Here is a 24,250-nt window from a genome sequence, read left to right on the forward strand (position 1 = left end):
GTTCGGGTCTGCACAGGCCTCTGCTGCTTCCCCTGTTGTTTTTTAGCTGTGCCCTGTCCCCAGAGGTGGAGTCTACAGAGACAGGCAGGTTTCCTTGAGCTGGTGTGAGCTCCACCCACTTGGAGCTTCCCAGCGGCTTTGTTTACCTACTTAAGCCTCAGCAATGGCGGGCGCCCCTCTCCCAGTCTCGCTGCTGCCTTGCGGTTAGATTGCAGACTGCTGTGCTAGCAATGAGGGAGGCTCCGTGGCCGTGGGACCCTCCCGGACAGGTGTGGGTATAATCTCCTTGTGTGCCCGTTTGTTTAAAGCGAAGTATTGGGGTGGGAATTACCTGATTTTCCAGGTGCTGTGTGTCTTAGTTCGCCTGGCTAGGAAAAGGGATTCCCTTCCACCTTGCGCTTCCCAGGTGAGGCGATGCCTCACCCTGCTTCAGCTCTCGCTGGTCGGGCTGCAGCAGCTGACCAGCAACGATTGTCTGGCACTCCCCAGTGAGATGACCCCAGTACCTCAGTTGAAAATGCAGAAATCACCGGTCTTCTGTGTCGCTCGTGCTGGGAGTTGGAGACTGGAGCTGTTCCTATTCGGGCATCTTGCTCCACCCCTCTAGTTTACATTTTCAACAACTGCATTTCCAATAGCAGTTAAACTCCCCATTTATTTCTTCTTTTGTTATTGAATGGGACTCTGAGACTGACGGATTCAGCTTGTATGAAAATCTGCCACAAAAGAAAGTTAGCTTGCAGAGCCTGGGCACTGGTATTTGCCAAGCATGGAGTTTCCAGCCTCTCTTCACATTATTGTATACTATACGGATGAGTCATGCCTGGAAAATGTAGTGATTGTGAATTGCAATTGTCCTCTGCTGAAAAATCCAGCTTAAGAATTGGCTCACATGCTCTAGTTCACGAAAGGGCGAACATCCTATTCATGTGCCAACATCTTATTTCTCTTGTCACAGACAGGCAGCACAACTTCCTCAGACTGGGGACCAGAGCTTAGAGATGCTAGAGATTCCCTGTGACAGCAGCAAAGGGTGCAGGAAAAAGGGGAAGAAAAACCTTTCTATTAAGTAACATGGGGCTGAGTACATTGGCTTACACCTGTAATCCCAGCACTTTGGGAGGCCCAGGGAGGGAGGAGGATCATTTGAGCCCAGGAGTTTGAGACCACCTTTGGCAACATAGAGGGACCTTATCTCTACAAAAAGTAAAATTGGTCAGGCGTGGTGGCATGCATCTGTAGTCCCAGCTACTCAGGAGGCTGAGGCAGGAGGATCAGTTGAATCCAGGAGGTTGAGGCTGCAGTAAGCCTTGATCACACCACTGCACTCCAGCCTGGGCGACAGAGTGAGACTCTGTCTCTCCAAAAAAAGTAACATGGAATGAAGGGGATAAAGGAAACAGTCACTGTCCCCTCCTGCAAATCTAAATCAATTCTTATACTCTGGGGTGGGGCTGAGAGAGTCAGAAGAGATTGTGGGTTACCAATAATCCCTGCATTTGTGCTTAGAACCTACTTGCTATGGGGTACAGAGGCTGAACTCATTCTAGGCTTTTGCATGGGGGCAGTTAGTTCCAGCCCCTAATTAGTGGCACTTTGCCAACATAATGTCCCAACACCAGCACGGTCAGACCACAGAATTAGTCTGACGTGAGAAGTTTGGGGTGAAATGGGAGTCCAGGCTGGTGGGTCCTGGTTGCTGAGGTCTATTAGGAAGCCGAGGCTTAGAGATGAGGCAGGAAGCCGTAACTGAATTTCACCCTGAGTCAACCCCCTCCAGTCTGTGTCTGTATTCCCAGAACTGCCCATCTTCTCACAGTTGGGCCACATGAGTCCTTCCTGTCACTAGAGGGACTGGGAGCAAATGTGTGGAAGGGGCCTGGGTTACTGGAAGAGCATTTCCTAAAGTAAGGGTGGCATGGAAGTGGCCCTATGAGTGTCTGTGAGGCCCTCCTTTGATGTCTGTTTTTGAAACCCTGCTTCTGCAGTTATTTGTTTTCATACAAGAACATTTTTCTTATTCCTCTTCCTTAAGCAGTTAGGAACATGTAATATCTAATAATTCATTACTCTCCATCAATGCAAATAACAGCTCCAATCCTAAGAAAGGGGTAGGTTCTGTGTTACATCCCCTATACCAAATAGTCCTTTAATGGTTAGTATTACAGGAACATTAAACAGATATAGAAATTTTTAAAAAAATATGGGCCGGTCTCCTGACTTTTCATTTGATGTAAAAAGACGGATTTACTGCTGGGAAAACCTCTTTTCAGAGGAAAGCTTGTGTGAGTTTTATTAGTTCCCTTGCACTATGGCCACAAGGAAGATGGGATCATCGGTATTGCCAGCCCATCCTGCACACCTCAGGTATGTTTAAACTCAAAAGCACATTTGTCGTGTGGGTTGTCAGAACTCTACTGTACAGAGTTAAGTGAGCTCTATATTAGAAGGCTTTGGAAGACCACAACATCCTCATCCCACTCACCCCAGACCCAAATCCCTGCTGAAAATAGACCTAAACTCAGGTTACAAACCAGAACCAGAAACAATGCCAGCTTTAGAATAAGAAAGATGAAGTGCTATGTTCTCCCTAAGTCAGTGGTTCTTCGACTTGAGCATGTGTAAGAATCACTTGGTAATTTTTTTTTAACCTGTAGGGTTTGAGGGATCTTACCTTAGAGATTCTGGATCTCATGGTTTCTGGACATTGTCTAAGCCAGTGGTTTGCAAACCTACTTGCTACTGGAATCTGCTTTTTAAAAAGAGATGCTCAGCTTGCACCTAATTTAATTAGAATATCTGGGGAGTCAGGGCCAGGCTTTGGTAACTTTTAAAAGCTCTGTGGGTTCTTTTAATATGAAGCCAGTTATGAGTCCCTTGTGCAAGCTAAGAAGCCTCCCGTATAGACATGGCTGAAGGCTCTTTGGAAGTCTTTTGGATGAGGCAGCTAGCTTGACATGCTTATCTTCAGACAGACAAGGTATCCTGCCCCAACACATCCAACTGGCCATATTAAAAATTCATGGCTTACAACATGGATAAGCATTAGAAGACTTGTGAAACCCCTGGATTTACAGGCTGAAATTTGTGCAGATGTGCATATGTCCCCCTTTCTAGGGAGACAGTCCTCAGCTTCACTGGATTCGCTTTATTTTCTCCCCTATCCCTTTGTTTTATTCATTTACTCATTAATTCCTTTTTATCCCCATGCCCTGCTCCCATTCTTGCAGGTAAAATATGCTAAAGTATATCTGGAACTCATAAAGTATACCAGGGACTCATTAAGTATACCTTTTTGCTAAAGTATATCTTTTTGTTTGCATGTTTTTCTTTGCTTTCTGTGGATCTATTTGTAATTTATCTGAATCATGTGCTCTTACTCAGTGCTATGCTTTTAAGATCTATGTTAATTGGTATGCATACATCTAATCAATGACTCCCACCTGCTGCATCCTGCTTCATGGGACATCCGCATTATTCTGCCTGTCTACTTCCCCAGTGATGGATACTCAGCACGTTTCCAACTCTCCTTGGCCATGAATAGCCAAGGTTGCTCACAGCAGCCCGGTGTATGTCCCCTTATAAACCTGCATGAGAACTTCTTGGGAAATATACCCAGAAGAGGAATTGCTGGGTCACAGTGGGAAGCAAGTAGTTCTTTTGACTAGGAAGGGCTGGACTGCCCTCCATACACAGAACCATATACTCCCATTCCCTTCACTGGATTCCTGAATGAGCTGAGATCTGCCCTCTGGTAAAGTGTAAAAGCCAGGATAATAGTCTAGGCTGGGCCTTTGACCCTCATTGAGGTTTGCTTTTCTGTTTGCCTTTCTTTTTCCTTCTTCCGGGTCTACCTTCTTTCCCATTCCCTGTGGCTGCTGTGTTAAACCTTCATCATCACCCTCAAGTCTCCTATTCTACCTCGACTTCTTTTTCACAGAGAAAATGGAGGTCGTCTTTAATTTTCTCTCTCCTTTTCTCAATGTGCCAATGTCAGCCCCATCTTGATTTGTTCTTCCATTCTTACTCCCTTCCAGGGCTAACCTCCACCGAGCTTTTATTCCCTACCTTCCTGTCTTCCAGGAGACTTGCTGTGTCAGCTTTTCCTGTTGTTTCTCTACCTCTCTCTTACCATTGGCTTATTATGTGGTCTACAATATTAGCCAATTCTTTCCCATCCTGAAACCAACTTCCCTTCTACTTAAGCTACCTCTCTTTATTCTTTTTAAAAATGTTTTTTGGCCAGGCGCAGTGGCTCATGCCTGTAATACCAGCATTTTGGGAGGCTAAGGTGGGCGGATCACGAGGTCAGCAGATCGAGACCATCCTGGCTAACACGGTGAAACCCCATCTCTACTAAAACTACAAAAAAATTAGCCGGGCATGGTGGTGGGTGCCCGTAGTCCCAGCTACTCGGGAGGCTAAGGCAGGAGATTTGCTTGAACCCCAGGAGGTAGAGGTTGCAGTGAGCCAGGATCATACCATTGCACTCCAGGCTGGGCAACAGAGAAAGACTCCGTCTCAAAAAAAAAAAAAAATGTTTTTCATCTATCACCAACTTTTTAAATACAATGACATTTCTTCTCACTCACTCCTCCATGCCTGGCAGTCCAACCAATGGCCTTCTAGTTGCAAAATCTCTGTGCACTTCCCAGTTCCCTCCTGCTTATTTCTCTGTTGCATCTGACACTACTGACAGTCTGCTTCTTCTTGGAGGTGGCTCTCCTCTTGACTTGGCTCTCAGGACGTTATTTTCTCCTGGTTCACCCCCTCTTCTTTCTGCTTCTTCTCAGTCTCCATCATGGCCTCCTTTCCCTCTACCTTCCCTTCAAACTCCTTTCCCTTATGGCTCCCCTCTTTAGGCCTCAGCATTGCCACATGTCCTCCTGAGAGCTCATCTACTTCTTAGGCTTCCTGAGTTGTCATATGATTCTCAAACCTGGATCTCATTTTAATTCAACAAGTAGTTCTTGAAAACTTACTGTGTGCTAGGATCCAGAGTCCCATGTGACATATGAGAGTTCCCTCTTTCTTCTGAGCTCTAGACCCCTACATCTGATAGAGTTTGTTTGCTACAGTTTGTGGATATGCGTATACCTCACAGAATAGCTAAAATAAATTATATACCTCTAAGTAAGCTTCTTTTGAAGGGGTCCAGAACATAGCCCTGTCTGACAACATGTCAGCAGATAATCCTGTCTGCTCTGATTTTAGCCTGGAGAAGGCACCAAAGGTCTCTGGGCCACAAGATGTGCACATATTTTCTTTGACTAAGACAGGACTGCTCTCCAGAACAGCTGGAGTGCCTGCAGTTCTAAGAATATAATTTGGTCCATAGATTTTTTTTCCCTCTCCTTTGGAACAGTAAGACATGGACAGAGTACAGGCTTATGAGAATGACTGTATGATGTGAGAATTGTAAATCACGTTGATACTGTCAGTAACAGACCCTGCCTTAAATTTGCTTACCCCAATAGTACTGGGACAGTGAGGCTCACACATGAAGGAGAATTGTACCAGGCTGGACATAATTAAATGTGAAACTGAATAAACATTATGCCTTTCTTGTAATAGTTGAGTTGGGCAGATTAGGAAGGACAGAGTAAGCAAATCTCCTCTAGGCTGGCCTGGCTGAGCCTCGGAGGACCAGCTGCTCCCTGAGACAGCCTTACCTCTGTTTCAGAATCTGTTTGTTGTCATCGATGGTAACGCTGTCAGCGTGGTCCCTCTTGAAGATTTCAAAAGCCTCCTGGCGTCCTAATGACATTTCCTCTCTCATTCCTGTTTGGAGACACAGGGAAATGGCCTCAGTCATGGCATCAGGATTCTATTAATTTCATTGTCACTTTAGTCAGACCACAAAACCAGCCCTGCCTCCAAGAGGCCCACAGCAGAGAGGCTCTGACCAGACAGGTGGCCCCAGGCTCTTCCAGCTGGCCACCAACCCGCCTAGGAGGCCCTTCCAGTGCCACCCGCTGCACCCCGCAGGACTGTGCCTGCACAGCCATGTGACTCGTGGGGGGCGGGGTTTGGAATGCCTGCCTGCACGGAGGAAATGAAAACCAGAACGCCAAGCCCTGGATTGCCGAGGACATCTGCAAATGTATTTTCTTGCCATCGTTCAGTGCCACATTTCTCCCTGGTATGCCCTATTTTGTTTTTCTGTTAAATTTCCAGGCATTTAGTTAAAGGAATTATAATCCAAACTGAAAGATAGCATCTAGAAAATTCTGCCCTTAGTCTCCGTGTAACAATTCATTCTTGTTTCCTGTGGTTAGTGAGGGGGTCTCCGCTTTTCTTCAGGAGTTAGGTTCTCAATCACAAGACCCATGAGCTGGCCATGGCAGGGGTCCCTAGGTCATCTCTAACTTCAATATCCTGTATCGCCTTTGCCAACAAAAGCCAACCCTCACTGCTGGGCGCTGTTCAGAGTTTAACTTCTGGAGCCACAGTCAGTACAGCCAGGACCAGGCTCTCCTCCTCACCACCTCCCGGAATGAGGGTCAGTGCAGACGTGTGCCTGGGACCCCTCAGTGAGAGCTGAATTCACCGCTGGATTTTGGATGCATCTACAGTGCCATTTTTTAAAATGCTTCCACCCTTGGTTCCTTTGCTTGGGAGGCCTTTTCCCACGTTTTCCTCCAGTGACTCTATCTCTGTGGAGCTTTCGTCAAAGCCCAGGCAGAACAAACCCTCTTTCCACCATGCTCCTTATCAATACACCTATAACACCCACAGCCCAGTGGTGGACACTGTCACTTCACATGACAATCCTTTCTGGTGAAATGTAAGTTTCTCAGGGGGTAGAGATAATAGTTTTTTGTTTGTTTGTTTTGTGAATCCTTGTGTCTTGTTCAATGTCTGGCATTTAGAAGGTGCTCAGCATACATCTGTTAAACGAATCAGGTTGAGAATGAAGCTGGGTGGTGCTGAGCCTTGCTCTTGTTGCTGTGGCAACACAGTCCGGGGTTAGCAAGACTTACTCTGAGGCCAAGGGTTCCGCACAGGCTTTCATATGGGCCACATACCACATCTCCTCTTGCCTGGAAAAAATTCTCTGAGTCCCATCATCCATCCTAAGGGTGAGTAACTGGACTAGCCCATCTGACACCAATTTAATGATTACTGTTGATAAAAATAGCACCGTGAAGAATGTCTAAATGGTGAGGCACACAAAGACACCCCGCCCTTTTCCGATCAGAAGCAAATGGGGATGACTCGGCTTTGTCTCCACATCTGCCTTGCACACTCTAGAATTGAGTAGGCCTGGGAATCTGCTTATGTGAGATGCAGAAAGATGATCCCTGGTGCATGAGAGACATTGAGGGGCACGTTTCACCAGCAGAGCCCATCAGGAGCCAGCGGATTAATTCCATACCTCTCCCCTGTCCGGGCCTGCACCCAGTTCTAACAGTGCATGCCTTTTGCTACATAATAAAATAATAACAGACGGTAGAGGGCATGAGACTTTGGACTGGAGTTAGGGAAGAGAAAAGCTCCACAGAGACCACACTGGAACCTGCTTGTGGAATCCCCAAATTGCCTCCCGCAGGGGAGCTGATGAGCAGGCTTCCACCAACAGAGGTGTGGGGGTGGTGGGTGAAAGGGGTGTGGGGGTGGGGAGTGAAAGGCTGCTCAAAAAGCTGCAGGGAAGAAGGGTTCACAGCCTCTTCCCTCTCAGGCTCTGCTTTCTCTGCAGAGTTGACAGTGTGAACTGACAGCTGGGTGGCAAGGACCATGCCAGAGCCCATGGCACTGTGGCGGCATCCACTCCCGGGAGAACTTACAAGGCACTGAGCAACCCACTGGGACTAACTATATTCCCAACAACCAACAACACAAAAGTAAATGACAATATGAAAACACGAAACAACATGAAACGCACCTTCCCTGAGGTGCACTGGGGCCTGGGCGGTGGGAGCAGAAAGGACATGGAGGGCACAGAGGAGACAAGCACAGGAAGTTTGGGATTATTGTGTACAGAGTCTTGAAGGACCTATTAAGAAATTCGCGGCCAGCAGCATAACATATTCTACATGCATTGCCAACTTTCAAAGACTGAAAATGAATAAAGTACACATTATGGGAAAGTTACACTGGAAGGATTTAATACTCCTGACGACTTAAAAGGCACTTAGGGGTCCTGAAGTGCCAAGGGCTTATCATCAGAAACATAACATTGATTTTCCTTCTATCATGGACAAAGTATTCTGGAGTTGGAGTGAGTTGATTGTGGTGACCACAGGTGAAGGACATCAGAATGATGGCTATAATCTTGTCAGTTGGTTTCCCAAATGTCCACTCAGGGAGGCCAAGGTGAGGTGGCTGAAGCAGAGCCGGAAGGCAAAGAGGCAAGGCCAGGCCAGGATGCCTGCAGAGACTTCATGGCCACCACTTGGAGCAAGGCTGAGGTCCACAGAGGGAGGCACGTAGGAAGGACTCATGGGCAGCTCTAGTGTGTGAGCCCAGGTCCCAGCCCGGCCCTACCCTTGCCCATCCCCATTCTGCTTGTTCAGAGCTCATGTGCAGCTCCTTTGGATTGCACTAATATACCACTTCTCACCCCAATTTGGGATCAGCTGCAAAGTTAATGAACAGCTTTTATTTACGGAAGAAATCACTTCCTTGTCCCCCTGAGGATTTAGAAAACAGGCTCTTTCTCCTATGGCAAGTTCCCGTCCCTCAGCATGCACTGTATGCGTTTGAAAGAGAAAGAGCAAAGGAGCAGAAAGGGTGATTAAAAGCTCACCTTGCTAACGAGTCAATCATCTATTTATTCTCTCAAGAAGCATTTATTTATATTAGGCATTGTGCTAGACATGTGGCAGAGATGTAAAGTTGAATATTAAAGCTTTGATCCTTGGTTTAAAGAATTTGAAGTCCAGTAAGGGAGAAAGAAAAATGAAAAATGGCCGGGCACAGTGGCTCACGCCTGTAATCCTAGCACTTTGGGAGGCCGAGGTGGGTGGATCATCTGAGCTCAAGAGTTCGAGACCAGCCTGGGCAACACGGTGAAACCCCATTTCTACTAAAATACAAAAAAAAAAAAAAAAAAAAAAAAAATTAGCTGGGCATGGCGGCACACACCTGTAATCCCAGCTACTTGTGAGGCTGAGGCAGGAGAATCACTTGAACCCAGGAGGCAGAACCCCATTGCAGTGAGCCAAGATAGCACCACTGCATTTCAGCCTGAGTGACAAGGTATGACTCTGTCTCAAAAAAAAAAAAAAAAAAAAAAAAAAGTGAACAAATATTTACAATGGAGGTTGCTGCTTGCTGTAGACAGGCATGTGTCCAGCATGCGGGAGAGGGAGGAAGGGAGGCAGAGACCCTCAGGGAGAGTAGGAGAAGGCTGTAAGCAGGAGGGAGCAAGTGAACTTCATCCAGAAGGATCCTAAAGGATGGAGCAGCATTTCCCAGGTGGAGAAGACATGGAAGAAGATACCAGGTGGAGGGGGCAGACATTGGAGTGTGGATTAAAAATGCAACCTGATTAATATGGGTGGCTCTGCCGTCCAACAGAAATGATCTCTAGGTGATTAAAAAATGAATTTCTTATATACTCTATACCAAGAATAGTATCATGGGCTTTCTTACATATTATTTCAGTTAAATTTCTCTATGATCTCTGTTAATAATTTCATTTTATAGATGAAGAAACTGAGGCTTAGATAAACAACTGATTATAAAGGGGTGAAAAATGCCCAGCTTTTAGAGGCAGTCATTTCTGCTCTTAGATCAGTTTTTCCAGGGAAAGTAGGCCTGACAGAGAGGGCAAGGTGGTGGGGCTCAAAATGACCTCGTAGTATTAATAGTAGATTTACCCATGAGATCATACTCTTATTAGTGCCTCTCTGTCTAAAATGTTGATTTATTTTTACAATATCACAGAAAAACAGAACCATATATATATTTTTTACTACCTGCATAGTTCACTTCATCTGTTAATATGTTTTATTATTAGTTCTAGAATTCGTAAGCTCCATGAGGGCAGGTATTTAAAAAAATTTTTATTTCAATAGCTTTAGGGGTACAAGCGATTTTTGGTTACATGGATGAATTGTATAGTGGTGAAGTCTAGGATTTTAGTGTGCCCATCACCTGAATAGTGTACATTGTACCCAATAGGTAGTTTTTCATCCCTCACCCCCCCAATCTCCCCCATTTGAGCTCCAATATCTGTTATACCACTCTGTACACATTTGCATACCCATAGCTTAGCTCCCACTTATGAGTGAGAATATGTGGTCTTTTGTTTTCTGTTCTCGAGTTACTTTACTTAGGATAATGGCCTCCAGTTCCATCCAAGTTGCTGCAAAAGACATTATTTTGTTCTTTATGGCTGAGTAGTAATCCACACCACATTTTCTTTATCTGTTCGTCAGTTCGTGAACACTTGTGTTGATTTTGTATCTTTGCAATTGTAAATTGTGCTGTGATAAACATATGTATCCATGTGTCTTTTTTATATAATGACTTGTTTTCCTTTGGGGAGATGCTCAGTAGTGGGACTGCTGGATCAAGTGGTAGATTTACTTTTAGTTCTTTGAGAAATTTCCATAGAGTTTTCCACAGAAATTGTATTAATTTACAGTCCCACCAGCAGAGTATAAGCATTTCCTTTTTACCACATCTGTGCCAACATCTATTGTTTTTTGACTTTTTATTAATGGCCTTTCTGGCTGGGGTAAGATGGTATTTCATTGTGGTTTTAATTTGCATTTCCCTGATAATTAATGATGTTAAGCATTTTTGCATGTTTGCTGGCCATTTTTATATCTTTTTTTGAGAGATGTCTCTTCATGTAATTTTCCCACTTTTTAATAGAATTATTTGATTTTTTCTTGCTGATTGGCTTAAGTTCTTTGTAGATTCTGGATATTACTCCTTTGTCAGAAGCACAGTTTGCAAATGTTTTCTTTCATTCTGTAGGTTGTGTGTTTACTCTGTTGATTATTTGTTTTTCTGTGCAGAAGCTTTTTAGTTTAATTAGGTCTCATTTATTTTGTTTTGTTGCATTTGCTTTTAGGGCCTTAGTCATGAATTCTTTGCCTAGTCCAATGTTCAGAAGAGTTTTTCCTAGTTTTTTTTTTTTTTTTTCTAGAATTTTTATGGCTTCAAGTCTTAGATTTAAGTCTTGAATCCATCTTGAGTTAATCTTGGTATATGGTGAGAGATAGGGATCCAATTTTATTCTTCTATATGTGGCTATCCAATTTTCCAAGCACCATTTATTAAATATAGTGTCCTTTCCCCAGTGTATGTTTTTGTCTGCATTGTCAAAGATCAGTTGGTTGTAAGTATTTGCTTTATTTCTGCATTCTCTATTCTGTTCCATTGGTCTGTGTGTCTACTTTTACATCGTACTGTGGTGTTTTGGTTATTATAGCTTTGTAGTATAATTTGAAATAGGTAATGTGATTCTTCCAGATTTGTTCTTTATGCTTAGGATTGCTTTGGCTATTCAGGCTCTTTTTTTGGTTCCATATTAATTTTAGGATTTTTTTTCTAATTTTGTGAAAAGTGATATTAGTATTTTGATAGGAATTGCATTGAATCTGTAGAGTGCTTTGGGCAGTATCATCATTTTCACAATATTAATTCTTCTGATTCATGTGTGTGGGATATTTTTCCATTTGTTTGTGTCATCTATTTTTTTTTTTCATCAATGTTTTGTAGTTCTTTTGTAGAGATTTTCCCCTCCTTTGTTACATATATTTCTAGGTATTTTCTATATTTTTTGTGGCTATTGTAAAAGGGATTGAGTTCTTCATTTGAGTCTCAGCTTGGTCCTTGTTGGTGTAAGTGGTAATACTGATTTGCGTACATTGATGTTGTAAACTGAGGCTTTACTGAATTCATTTATCAAATCTAGCAATCTTTCAGAGGAGTCTTTAGGGTTTTCTAGGTATAAGATCATATCATTGGCAAACAGTGATAGTTTGACTTTCTCTTTTCCAATTTGGATAAAAGCAAGGATTTTTGTCAGTTTCGTTTGCAGCAATATTTCTAGAATCCAGATAGTACTTGGCATACAAGAGCACTATAGTATATTTGGCACACAAAATATCTTTTGAATGAATGAATGAATGAAAAAATGCTTTAGATGCTTAATGTCTTTCCTTCTGGTATAGCATATTGTGATGCTGTGAAAAATGAGGCATGTATCCATTGCTCTCTCTCTCTCTCTGTCACCATGCTACTGGACAGTTTCATCTCCTACATGGTATGATTTTAGAAATTCAACACCATCTTCTCCCCAGTACATGTCACCATGCTTACTGGCCCACCATTAGAGATGAATTCCAACTCCAAGAAGCTTTTGTAAAAATGCAACTACAGTCCTGCCCCACATAAAGACGTTTCAATCAATGATGAACTGCATGTATGATGGTGGTCCCATATGGTGTCACAGTTGTCATAATGTCATAATGCAACACATTTGTCACATGTTTGTGGTGATGCTGGTATAAATAAGCCTACTGTGATGCCAGTTGTATAAAAATATTGCATATACAATTATATATATAGTACATAATACTTGATAATAAATGATTATTTTACTGGTTCATGTATTTACATACTTTATTTATTTATTTATTTATTTATTTATTTATTTTTGAGACAGAGTTTCACTCTTGTTGCCCAGGCAGGAGTGCAGTGGCCTGATCTCAGCTCACGGCAACTTCTGCCTCCTGGGTTCAAGCGATCCTCCTGTCTCAACCTCCCGAGTAACTGGGATTACAGGCGTCCACCACCATGCCTACTAACTTTTTGTATTTTTAGTAGAGATGAGATTTCACCATGTTGACCAGGCTGGTCTCGAACTCCTGACCTCAGGTGATCCACCCACCTCAGCCTCCCAAAGTACTGGGATTACAGGTGTGAGCCACCATGCCTGGCCCACACGATACTTTTTATCATTATTTTAGAGTGTACTTCTTCTACTCATAAACAATAAGTTAACTGTAAAAAAGCCTTGGGCAGGTCCTTCAGGAAGTATTGCAGAAGAAGGCATTGTTATCACAGGAGCTGACGCTCCATGTGTGTTACTACCCCTGAAGACCTTCAGTGGGACAAGGAGGTGTGGAGGTGGAAGACAGTGACACTGATGGTCCTGACACTGTATCTTTGTTTTTAACAACGAAGTCTAAAAGCTTAAAAAAAAATAAAAAAATTTTAAAATAGGGAAAAGCTGATAGAATAAAGATATAAAGAAAAAATACTTTGGTACAGCTGTATAATATGTGTTTTAAGCTAAGTTATTACAGAGTTAAAAGTTAAAAAATTAGGTTTATAAGATAAAAAAGTTACAGTAAGCTAAGGTTAATTTATTATTGAAGAAATATTAGAAAAAATGAATTTAGTGTAGCTTAAGTGTACAGTGTTTATAGAATACACAGTAGTGTACAGTAATGTTCTAGGCCTTCACACTCACTCACCACTCACTGACTCACCCAGACCAATCTTTCCTCCTTCAAGTTCCATTCACGGTAACTGTCCTATACAGGTGTTTTTATTTTTACACTGCATTGTTACTGTACCATTTCTATGTATAGATATACAAATGCTTATCATTGTGTTACAATTGCCTACAGTATTCAGTGCAGTAACATGCTATACAGGTTTGTAGCTGAGGAGCATTAGTTTATCCGATCTAGCCTAGATGTGTAGTAGTCTATACCATCTAGGTTTCTTTGAGTATACACTATGATGTTCACAAAATGATGAAGTCACCTAATGACGCATTTCTCAAAATGTAACTCAGTTGTCAAGTGACACAAGACTATACTCTTGAAGGTATCATTATTTAAGTGCTAGCAAAGAAAAAATTCACAATCTATTGACAATTAGCTAAGAGGTACTGCAAAGACATACATTTTATCTTCTTCCCAACTTTGTTTAGTCTGTCAGACTCAGCTCCTCATCAGAGCTGAGGACCTTGGGAACTTGCAATGTTCATTTCTAGAGCTCATTTCTTAGTTGTTTCCTTTTAGTGAGTTTTAATCACAGGTCCCAGCACTGGATCCCTGAAAATATGAATGATTAAGAGACGCCTGCTGGCTTGCTGAGTTACAGAACCATTTAAAACCTAAAGGAGAGGAATTTCTGAGTCTCAATCACCATAAGACGACATTGCAATTTGGGTTGTAAGTTGGATGGAAAATATTTACAAGTCCCAAAGGTGTAACCTCTTCTGAATTTTGATGGTGGTCAAAGAGCATGTAGGTAGAAATGGTAGTCAACAAAGGGCTTTCAAAATCAGCCTCGAGGTTGGGTTTCTGAAACATTAGGCATCCAAATTATTGTGCGCTGGTCCCTTACCCACTTCTTAATGCTTTCTTTTTTTGTCAACCTGAAATTCAGTTCCTTATTTTGCTAACGAATGCAACTTGGTACTTTGGGAAGCCCTCCCCACCCCCAACACAGGGTCCCATGGAAACCAAATGGAAAGGAAAAACATCGGAAGTGGAGAATTCATGCTATTGCCTTTGGGCCTGCTGTCTGATTTCCTTTAGTCTGGGGTACGTGGGCCAGAGCTTATTTTCCTGGCTGCTCCCAAACAACCTACTGCTGCTTAAGCTATTGCTCAAAAATTGACAAAAGTACAATGATGGAGAGAGTTGTGTTATTCATGCTGAAAAATGATTTCCTAGTCAGAGCCAAAATATATTTTCCTTGGGAGATATTCACTCGCGTGGGGCCTCGGTTCCCTCTGACTAAAGAAGAGAGGGATGAGAAGAAGACCAGCAGGGGATGGTGAACAGTGAGAAGCGGGGTGGATTCCAAGGAGACGGGGGTTTGGAACACACTGTTTGGGACTGAAAGCATGAGAAGGCTCAGAGCTGGGTGGGGGGCATGCGGTGCTAAGGCAGGAAGGAAGCTGATGATTCACCGTGGGAATCATATTGAAGGATAATTATACTCTGCGGCTCAATAGTGGAAGCTCTTTAAATTGAAGGTAAGGAAACAGCTCTGATACCATAGTGTGATGAATACCTACAACATGTAGTATCTGGAGGTGCATACAAGAATGAGAAGCAATGGGCAGGGATCAAGTGTGTTTTTTATATGGTGCCTGCAATCATCTTCTATCTGAAGTGAAATTTCTTGGTAAGTGTTGACTTGGGTGAAATAGACAAAAATATCCTCACCTAAATAATTAGAAGAGAATTCCATTTCAGTGTGTTCCAAACCCCCACCTCCTTGGAATCCAGCACCCCCTTACTCTTCATCATCCCCTGTTGGTCTTCTCTCCCCTCTCTTCTTCAGTCAGAGAGAACTGAGGTCCCTGAGTGTGTGCAGAAGGTAGAATGAACGGGCTGATGGGAGGAAAAGGAAATAAGGCTTTAGAAGGGAGATAAGGCAGAGCTGAGGAAGGGATAATCTATCAAGTTGTAGCATGAAATGTAAAGGTCAAGAGGGATAGGAAGGTCAGGGGGAAGGTCAGTGAGCCCACACTCTTGGGAGTGGTGCTGGATGTCTTCAGGGGCATAGAGAGGAAATGGTGGCTTCAGCCAGAAACTCAGGTGCAGGACAAGCCAGCAGCTTCGACAATGGAGAGCCAAGGATGCACTGACACTGGACTGAATACATGCATGGAATGGGGCTGGGGGCTAACAGATCTTGTAAAAGAAATGAGCCATCTCCCAGAAAGATTAGATGGAACAGTGGAGATAGTGTCTTTTCCTTCCTCCCACAAGGATGCTTGTGATTTAGGAAGCAGGAGTTTTTGAAAGGTGCATGAAAGACAAGGATGTTGAATATGCAGCCCCTATGTTACCACTTTCCCTCTCCATACCCCTAGAAGGCATCGCTGACCAATCCCAGCATTCTTTTCTGGGAAACTAATCATAGCATTAGAGTTCTCAGCACAGCTTTTCAGCAGCCTCTGCCAGTCAATCATCCCTGGCATAGACGCTCTTCCTTTAATAGGTGGCTTCCAGATGACTAACCAATTAAATGACAACTGCCACTTGATAATAGCAAATGTCATCATTTATTGTTACTGTCATCATGCCGGTGCCACCTGGTCCCATCGCTTTAGGAACTCATGTGCAGATGGTCTCCCCTGGAGAGCAGCGTCATGCCCTAGCATGCGTGTATCACTGAGGAGCCCTCCATTTGTATTCCTCCACCTCCAGGGTGATGGAGGTCACCACAGTAAGCAGAGCCATCTGTCATGGTTCTGCTGACTTTAAAGGGCCTGGTGTAGCCCAGCTACAATTTGAGGGGTTGCTGGGCGGGTACCGCAGGGTATGAAATCTGAGGATGAGGGGAAGAGAAAAAAAGCCACGGCCAAAGTGACTGCAGATGTGAAGACCAGAGATCAGATCTTTTGGGGTGACCAAGGAGACTCACTCAACCTACTTCCTCCTCTCGATTGACAATTTCTGGAATGGGCTAGTGCCCCAAGGCTTTGAGGTTAAAGGGCTATGTTCAAGTCAGATAATATCACCTGGGCTAGAGTCCTCAGATTAGGACTTGCCTTGGAGTTTCTTAAGTAGCCACATGAAAGATGTCAAAGGAACCTTTAATTAGTAGGTTCTCAGGGCTGGCTTGGACCAGGCTGAAGCATGGTAGGCTTGGCAGGAGCTCTAGGGAGGAGAGAGAAGGGAAAATCTGAAGTGGAAAGCCACATAAACCTTAGGAGACCCACCCAATGGTGGCACCACATCTAAATAAATCAAATGGGTTCCTGACTCCTGATGCCAGAAATCACACATCCCACGGGCTACCCACACTGGCCCAGCAGTGCAGACTATGTGGGCTGGGTGGAATGAAGGGGGCAGTGCTCAAGGCAGGTTGTGTTTTCCTTTCGTCTTGGTAACTGCATCTGATTCACCCACCTGCTGCAGCTGCCTCCTGGACTGTCCCTTGAGCAGGTGAAGAAAGGGCTGGCGTGCCAAGGGAGTGGACAGGCCTGGAGCCTCTGAAAAAATGGCAGCTGCTCTGGGGTAGCTTCTGATTGCCAGCAATAACAAAAGACATCTAAACAGTGGTCCTCAAGAGCATCTGCACAAAACACTCATTTTCCTAACCTAGCATCTCTGGAGTTTTTATTTCGTAAATGTTCTCATCCAGGACAAAGTGCCCACATGGGCTCTTACAGAAATCCGTGGACAGACACAGGCACTGAGCTTGGAAAGCAGCCTGGGTCATGTTGGCATTTCTGCATTTTAGAGCCAGCTTAGGAATCTGGAGGCCAGCAATGTTTCCATTAAATAAGACAGCACACTGTGGCTCCTGCTGCCAGGCCAAACTGGATCTACTGAGTCTTTTCTATTGATTTTAGCCCATAGATGTGGCAGCACTGAAAGAGCCTGGATGTCTAATTCCAGGCTCAATATTTGGACCAATCCTGGGACCAGAGGTGTGTGCAACCACACCTGGTTAAGTTTTGTATATCTAGTAGTGATGGGGTTTTGCCATGTTGGTCAGACTGTTCTCGAACTCCTGGCCTCAAGTGATCTGCCCACCTCGACCTCCGAAAGCGCTGGAATTATAGGTGTGAGCCACCAGGCCTGGCCAATTTTTATACATTTTATAAACAGAATTAAAGAATTGCATTCTAGCTAAGTAGCAAAAAATACCCCTTCCCTGAAATATGTATGGATTTAAGTAAAATTCTGTTTCCTTAGCTTGTAAGTAAGTAGAGGCAAAATGGAGTTTAGATATGCTTATGTCCACGTTTTGGGGAAAAAAAGGAAGAGGAAATTTATTTTTTGTGTGCCTTCCGTGTGACAGGCACTGTTCCATATTTCACAAATATTAATTCAATTAATGTTCACAACTCTATTGGTGGTGGTGGAAAGCTAATGCTTATTGAGAACTTTGCATGTACTAGAGGCATTATATATGTTGTCTTATTTAATTCTTACAATGACCTAGTCAACTAGGTAGTATTGGGCCTACTTGGCAAGGTTATTGAGGTTGAAAGAGGTTAAAAGTGACTCTAAGTCAATAGTTAGTAAGTGGCAAAGCCATAACTGTATCCTAGGTTTGTCTGACTCCGAAACTCCCTTTCTTTTTTTCTTTTTTTCTTTTTTTGGAAATGGAACCTTTATTTCTGCACATGCCACCCCAGCTTTACTGAGGCATAATTGAGAAATAAAATTGTATATATTTAAGGTTTACAATGTGATGATTTGATACAGGTATATGTTGTGAACGATTACCATAATCAAGTTAGCTAATACATCCATCAACTTATATAGTTACCTGTTTTTTTGTTTGTTTGTTTTGTGGTGAGAACACTTAAGATCTCTTTTAGCAAATATCATGTATACAATACAGTAATTAACTACAGTCACCATGCTGTGCATTAGAGCCCCAGATATTGGGTTCAACATCTCCTCGTTTCCCCCAACTCCAGCCCCTGGCAACTACCATTCTACTCTCTGTTTCTATGAGTTCAATTTTTTCCAAAACGCTCCTTTTGCATGCTGTGTTGCTAAGTGAAAATCATTTGTACACTAGAAATGATCTTATAAATACCAGCAAACCACTGATATCAGACCTAAGGGCCAGAAGGTCAGATATGGTAAGAAAAAAAAAAAAAGGAAATTTTTGGAGGGTTGTGAGCTGGAATGTGGACCAAAACCCATCAATTTGCAGTTCACAAGAACTGGAGATCTCTGTGAACAGGGAACTAGGGAAGGCACCGGACACCTGGGAGGAGCCACATCACCTGAGAGCCCAGGGGTTGGGTTATGGAGCATGGGAAAGTGAAGACCTGGCTGGCTTGTAGTGAATCCTTGATTCTGACATTAAGGACTTTTTGGTTACAGAACTCTGTTAGTTTCAATTAAGTACAGTAATTATCTTTCCCCAATCTGTACAGTGATTGTGCTCCGAACAGTCTCCACAGTAAATATACACTTGAAATGGTGGTTGGACCGGAGTTGAGGGGTGGTGGGGGCACTACAGAGAAGATGAAGGGGCAGGGCCCAGGTTCTAATAATGTGGGCTTTGGGGAGAAGAAACACCCATCCCCCAGTGAACAGTGGTGAAAAGAGGCGAGAAGCATCCAGGAGGTAATCCTTTCCCCTCTGACCTCTCTGTATCCTAATAGCTTCTTCTCTGGAAAGCATTTTATTGTTTAAATATAACATTTGTTTATTCATTCAGGCTGAGTCAACTGGTGAAACAGACCATCTGTTAACAAGTACTGAGTATCTACGCTATTGACACTCTTTTCTACGGTTAGTTGGAGATAAGTAAAAGAAATATTGTCCTTGACCATACAATTTAGCTCAGCACTGAGAGCATGGGATGGTCAAAGTTGATGCTAAAAAGCAGGCGAAGCAGATAGACAAGGCATCAAAGGTCACGTGGCTCAGAAGGTATAGATGACCAGGAGAGAGCAAAGGAGCGAGTGATCAGATTGCAGAAGGATTTCTCAGGGAATGTTCCTCCTGAGGCAGGTTTTAGAAGCACTGAGAAGCAGGAGCTAGAGGAAAGGGGGTCGGTGTTATTCCTGCACAGGAAACAGAATGGCAAATCCACAGGGATGGGGAGGATCCCACCAGGTGAAGGGCTTGGCATGGAGACTGGCAGGACCTCGGGGATTTCCTTTGGCTGCCAGGGGCATTCAGGCTCAAGTGGCCACTAGGACCAGACACCGCACTCTCAACCAGTTCCCTGTTTGCCCAAAGTATTCCCAGGCAGAGACCCAGTGAAGTTTTCCACAGGCTTGTCAGTGGAAAACTTTTCCCTCCCTCCTTCAGATGATTGAAGATTTCCTTTAGTGCAACAGCAGGCTGCTCTGTGATGCCTGTTCAGTGGTGGGGGAAAGGAGATAGGACTTGGAGGCAGAAGCCATGGGTTGAGTGCTGGTTTCAACTACTAGCTGTGTGCCCTGGATCTGCCATTTATTTTGCTTTAAGTTTCAGGCTCCACATCTATAAAATGAAACACATAATAACTGCTATCTCTTAATGGTATTGTGAGGGGTTATGAGTGGGCAGTACCTTGTGCATCTCTCCATTTTGGAACTATCCAGTGCCTTTGTGATGATGTAATATATCCATGATATCTCACCTCTCTGCCTCCCCTACCCCTCAGGCCATGAGCCCCCAAAGGCATGTGACTTTAGCTCCAAGCTCACTGCCTGGGATAAAGTAGATGCTCCAAACAAGCTTTCTTGGCTGAATAAATGAGCAAGAAGGAGAGATCTCCAGTGAAATTGTTTTTCTTTTCTTTTCTTCTTCTTCTTTTTAAGATGGAGTTTCACTCTTGTTGCCCAGGCTGGAATGCAATGGTGCGATCTCAGCTCACTGCAACCTCCACCTCCTGGGTTCAAGCGATTCTCCTGCCTCAGCTTCCTGAGTAGCTGGGACTATAGGTGCCACCATGCCCAGCTAATTTTTGTATTTTTAGTAGCGACGGGGTTTCACCATGTTGGCCAGACTGGTCTCAAACTCCTGACCTCAGATAATCCACCCGCCTCGGCCTCCCAAAGTGCTGGGACTACGGGCATGAGTCACTGTGCCTGGCCGGAATTGTTTTTCTTAAAAACGTTATTTGTTAAAGTGTACATACGTCTTCAATGTAGTTTTCTGTGCGTAGATTTTATAATAAAAATAAAGAAAACAATATGGCAGAAATGAATCATTTATTTAAAAGTCTCTGACAGAATGAATGAGTAAATGTGGAATATACTATAAAAGTGAAAGTGTAAAATGTTATAATTACCATCATAAGTAATAATGAGTCACCTAAAAACCCACCCGCAGCAATCTGTTAAGAGTGAAAGAATTACTTTAACACAGTAGGAGGATTTTTAAGGTAGTTACAAATGACGGGTTAGCAAAGTAGGGAGAGACAGTGGCTGAAGTGGTCAGGCTGCCTCCACTGTTTCTGTGTTCTCTGCTTCCCAACCACACCAGCCAGGCTCATTCCACAGTAACAACCTCATCTCATTGAGAAAATGAATGTGACAGGACAGGGGCTTTCCACCACCATGTCTTCCAGTGGACTCTCATGTATACCAGAAGTCCAAGCTTTCCTTCTGGTAACAACTGAACATCATCCACCAACTTATCAAAGCCCATCCCCTTCACCGGGGCTGTGGTTCCCAAACTCCTCTCCTGGCCTTCTTCCTTGATCCCTTCTCTCCTGCCTGAACAATTTCCCCCACTGGATTATTTCCAGCAGCACAAAACCATATTTTTAAATTTATGCTGAATTGGTTATAGTTAAATGTAGATATATTTGCATTTGTAGGTACCAAATGGAAGGTTAAAACATTCGTGTTTACTGGCCTTGATTTCATTGATGGAAGAGGAGAAAAGATAATATATTTATAGTGTGACTGGCAGAATAGGGGACTTAAGAACCCTTAGACACTTAGGGGAGGAAAAAAAATACTCTCTTAACAATATCCTTCCTTTACCCCATTAACCTTCCAGTTACCTTTCAATCTCTTTGGTCCCTTTTTTTTTTTTTTGAGACGGAGTCTCGCTCTGTCACCCGGACTGGAGTGCAGTGGCCGGATCTCAGCTCACTGCAAGCTCCGCCTCCCGGGTTTACGCCATTCTCCTGCCTCAGCCTCCCGAGTAGCTGGGACTACAGGCGCCCGCCACCTCGCCCGGCTAGTTTTGCATTTTTTTAGTAGAGACGGGGTTTCACCGTGTTAGCCAGGATGGTCTCGATCTCCTGACCTCGTGATCCCTTTTTATGGAAATGCCTTAACAGAGTTGTCTCCATTCACCTCTCAATTCCCCCACCTCCTATTCTCGCCTGGGTATAGTCTAGTGGACTTTCATCCCCTCTACTCCACTGAAATTGTCCTTTCAAGATCCCCAGTGATCTCTGCAGTGGTCAGTTTTCTGTTTGTATTTGAGTTGGCCTCTTGGTAAACAGTACAGCAATAAGGTTAGGGAACTGCATGTAACTGTCACTGGCCAGCGGGCTGTGAGCGGCGGTGATATGTTTCTTCCTGGCTAAAGCAGTGGAGAGTCCCTATGCAATTCTTCATACTCTCTCTTTCCTCACTCTGGTGATGGGAGTCATCGCAGATATAGTCTCCATCAGCCTGGGTCTCTGGGGACCTACCTTTCTGGCCCATATTATTCATGCAATATGAACAAAAAATACATTTTATTAATTTTTTTTTTTTTGAGACGAAGTCTTACTCTTGTCTCCCAAGCTGGAGTGCAGTGATATGATCTCGGCTCACTGCAGCCTCCGTCTCCCAGGTTCAAGTGATTCTCCTGTCTCAGCCTCCTGAGTAGCTGGGATCACAGGCACCTGCCACCACACCCAGCTGATTTTTGTATTTTTAGTAGAGATGGCATTTCACCATGTTGGCCAGGCTGGTTTTGAACTCCTGACCTCAGGAGATTTACCCACCTCGTCCTCCCAAAGTGCCGGGATTATAGGCGTGAGCCACTGTTCCCGGCCAAAATACATTTTATTAAGTGACACTGATATTTTGTGTTCATTTATTACCAGAGCATAACCTAGTCTAGCCTGGCCAATACGCAGTCGGTGAAACAGCTGACCAGCTCCCTCCTGCCTGAAGCACTTCCTTCCCTGGCTTTCTGTGACAATACTCCCTCCAAGATTTTCTCCTACCTCCCTGGCTTCTCTTTCCAACCTTTAGATATTGTTTAGCTCTGGAGACTATTCTCTTTCAACAGGTGATTTCATTCAGGTGCATGGCTTTATGATGTTTTATACACAAATAGCTCCAAAATGACTTTCCCTTTGAGTGCCAAAGTGGGACATCTGACAGTCCACTCCACTGGGAATCTTTACTTGAAGGTTTAATTGGCATATCAAACTTAACATACCCCAAACAGAACTCTTAATTTCATGCTCCATTCTAAGCTCTATCCCAAGCTGTTTCCCCTAATTGTTTCCATATCAGTAAATGGCACCATTTGCTCAAGCAAAAAATCCTAAGATTCTTCCATGATTCTTCAACCCCCACATGCCATCAGCTCTAGCGGCAACTCCTGCCAACAATCCTTTCAGAATAATGCCTTACACCTCTCTGTTTTTCTTTGTCTCTTTTTTAGCCTAACCCAAGTCGTTGCCATTTCTTCCCTGTACTGTCTCCTGACGGCCTTGCCAGCTTCCATCTTGCCCTCCTGCAATATATGCTCTATATAGCAACCCGAATGATCTTTTAAGAATACAATTATGTCACTCTCTGCTTTAAACTCTCCTGTGGCTTCCCATGGACAAAGCCAAACATGAATATACCCCAACCTTCTCAGGCTAGCAGGACCTCTTGACGTCATCTGGTCCCTGGCTACATCCCTTTCTCTTCATGCCACACCCAGGTGTTCTTTGTTCATGCCTTCTTGGCTCCCTGGCCGCCTTTCAGCTGCTCAGCTACGGAAGTAGTGTGTTCCTACCTTTGGGCCTTTATACTTGCTGCTTGTTTCCCTGTCTGGAATGTTCTTTTCTGGGATCTGTATGATTATCAACTCATCATTCAGTTCGCAGTTCCCTTGTCCCTAACCCACCACAATGATTTTCTACCCTTTTTTTTTCTGTTTCATATCCTTCTTTAGCACTTATCACCCTCTGAAACCACACGTATGTAAGTATCGTATGGAATGAAAACTCCTCAGAGGCTAACCTGTCCTGTTCAGTGCTCCTCCTCCAGTACAGGAAGGAAGGAAGAGAGGAAGGAAGGGAGAGAGCAGTCGCAGTCCCATTGGAAACAGGTCCTCTGATAGGTACCAGATTGGCACATCTGCCTGCCCACATCAAGCCCAAATTGCTTTCCTATGAAGGTGTCAACCCTGGAATTGGGCTCTTTCCTCTCTGTACCTGCAATTAGAATTTTTAAAAAAACCTTTCTGTTCTGGGGGACTTGGCTCGTGTTAACTTCCACAGGCCCTTGCTAACATGTACCCTGACTAACCTCATGACCTCACTATTCTGCTATGTCTTTCTCACTAGGTTTTCATGTTTGGGAGTTTGTGGTTTGTTTGTTTTGTTTTTATTTTTATTTTCTACATTTTAAGTCCATGAATAATTCTCTCTAAAGGGAGCCAAACAAAATGCCACATATAAATGGCAAGGTGGCTAGTGAGAGCCACTCTCTTTCCTTTTCTGGCAAGAGCTTCCATTTCTGAAAGTGACAGATGAGAATCTTTGGAGACATCTATCATCATTTCAGAATGCTATGGGGTCATCTAAGCTAATATCTGTACCTGGCATCTGTACATCCTCAACAGACAGAAGTAATTTACCATTATGGATGGATTATGTTAGGTCTTCCAGAAAA

The 24,250-nt window shown here is 43.7% G+C and overlaps 1 protein-coding gene across 1 annotated transcript in view; it reads right to left on the reverse strand.

Moving 5' to 3' along the window:
• KIF6 (kinesin family member 6) overlaps positions 1 to 24,250 on the reverse strand; it is a 381,950-nt gene that overhangs the window by 85,986 nt on the left and 271,714 nt on the right. Inside the window, 1 exon segment of the mRNA XM_017870163.1 lies at positions 5,673 to 5,781. Within this exon segment, the coding sequence (XP_017725652.1) occupies positions 5,673 to 5,781 (109 nt within the window).

Source organism: Rhinopithecus bieti, unplaced genomic scaffold, assembly GCF_001698545.2.
Source record: "Rhinopithecus bieti isolate Rb0 unplaced genomic scaffold, ASM169854v2 scaffold_4553, whole genome shotgun sequence".
Lineage (NCBI taxonomy): Eukaryota > Metazoa > Chordata > Mammalia > Primates > Cercopithecidae > Rhinopithecus > Rhinopithecus bieti.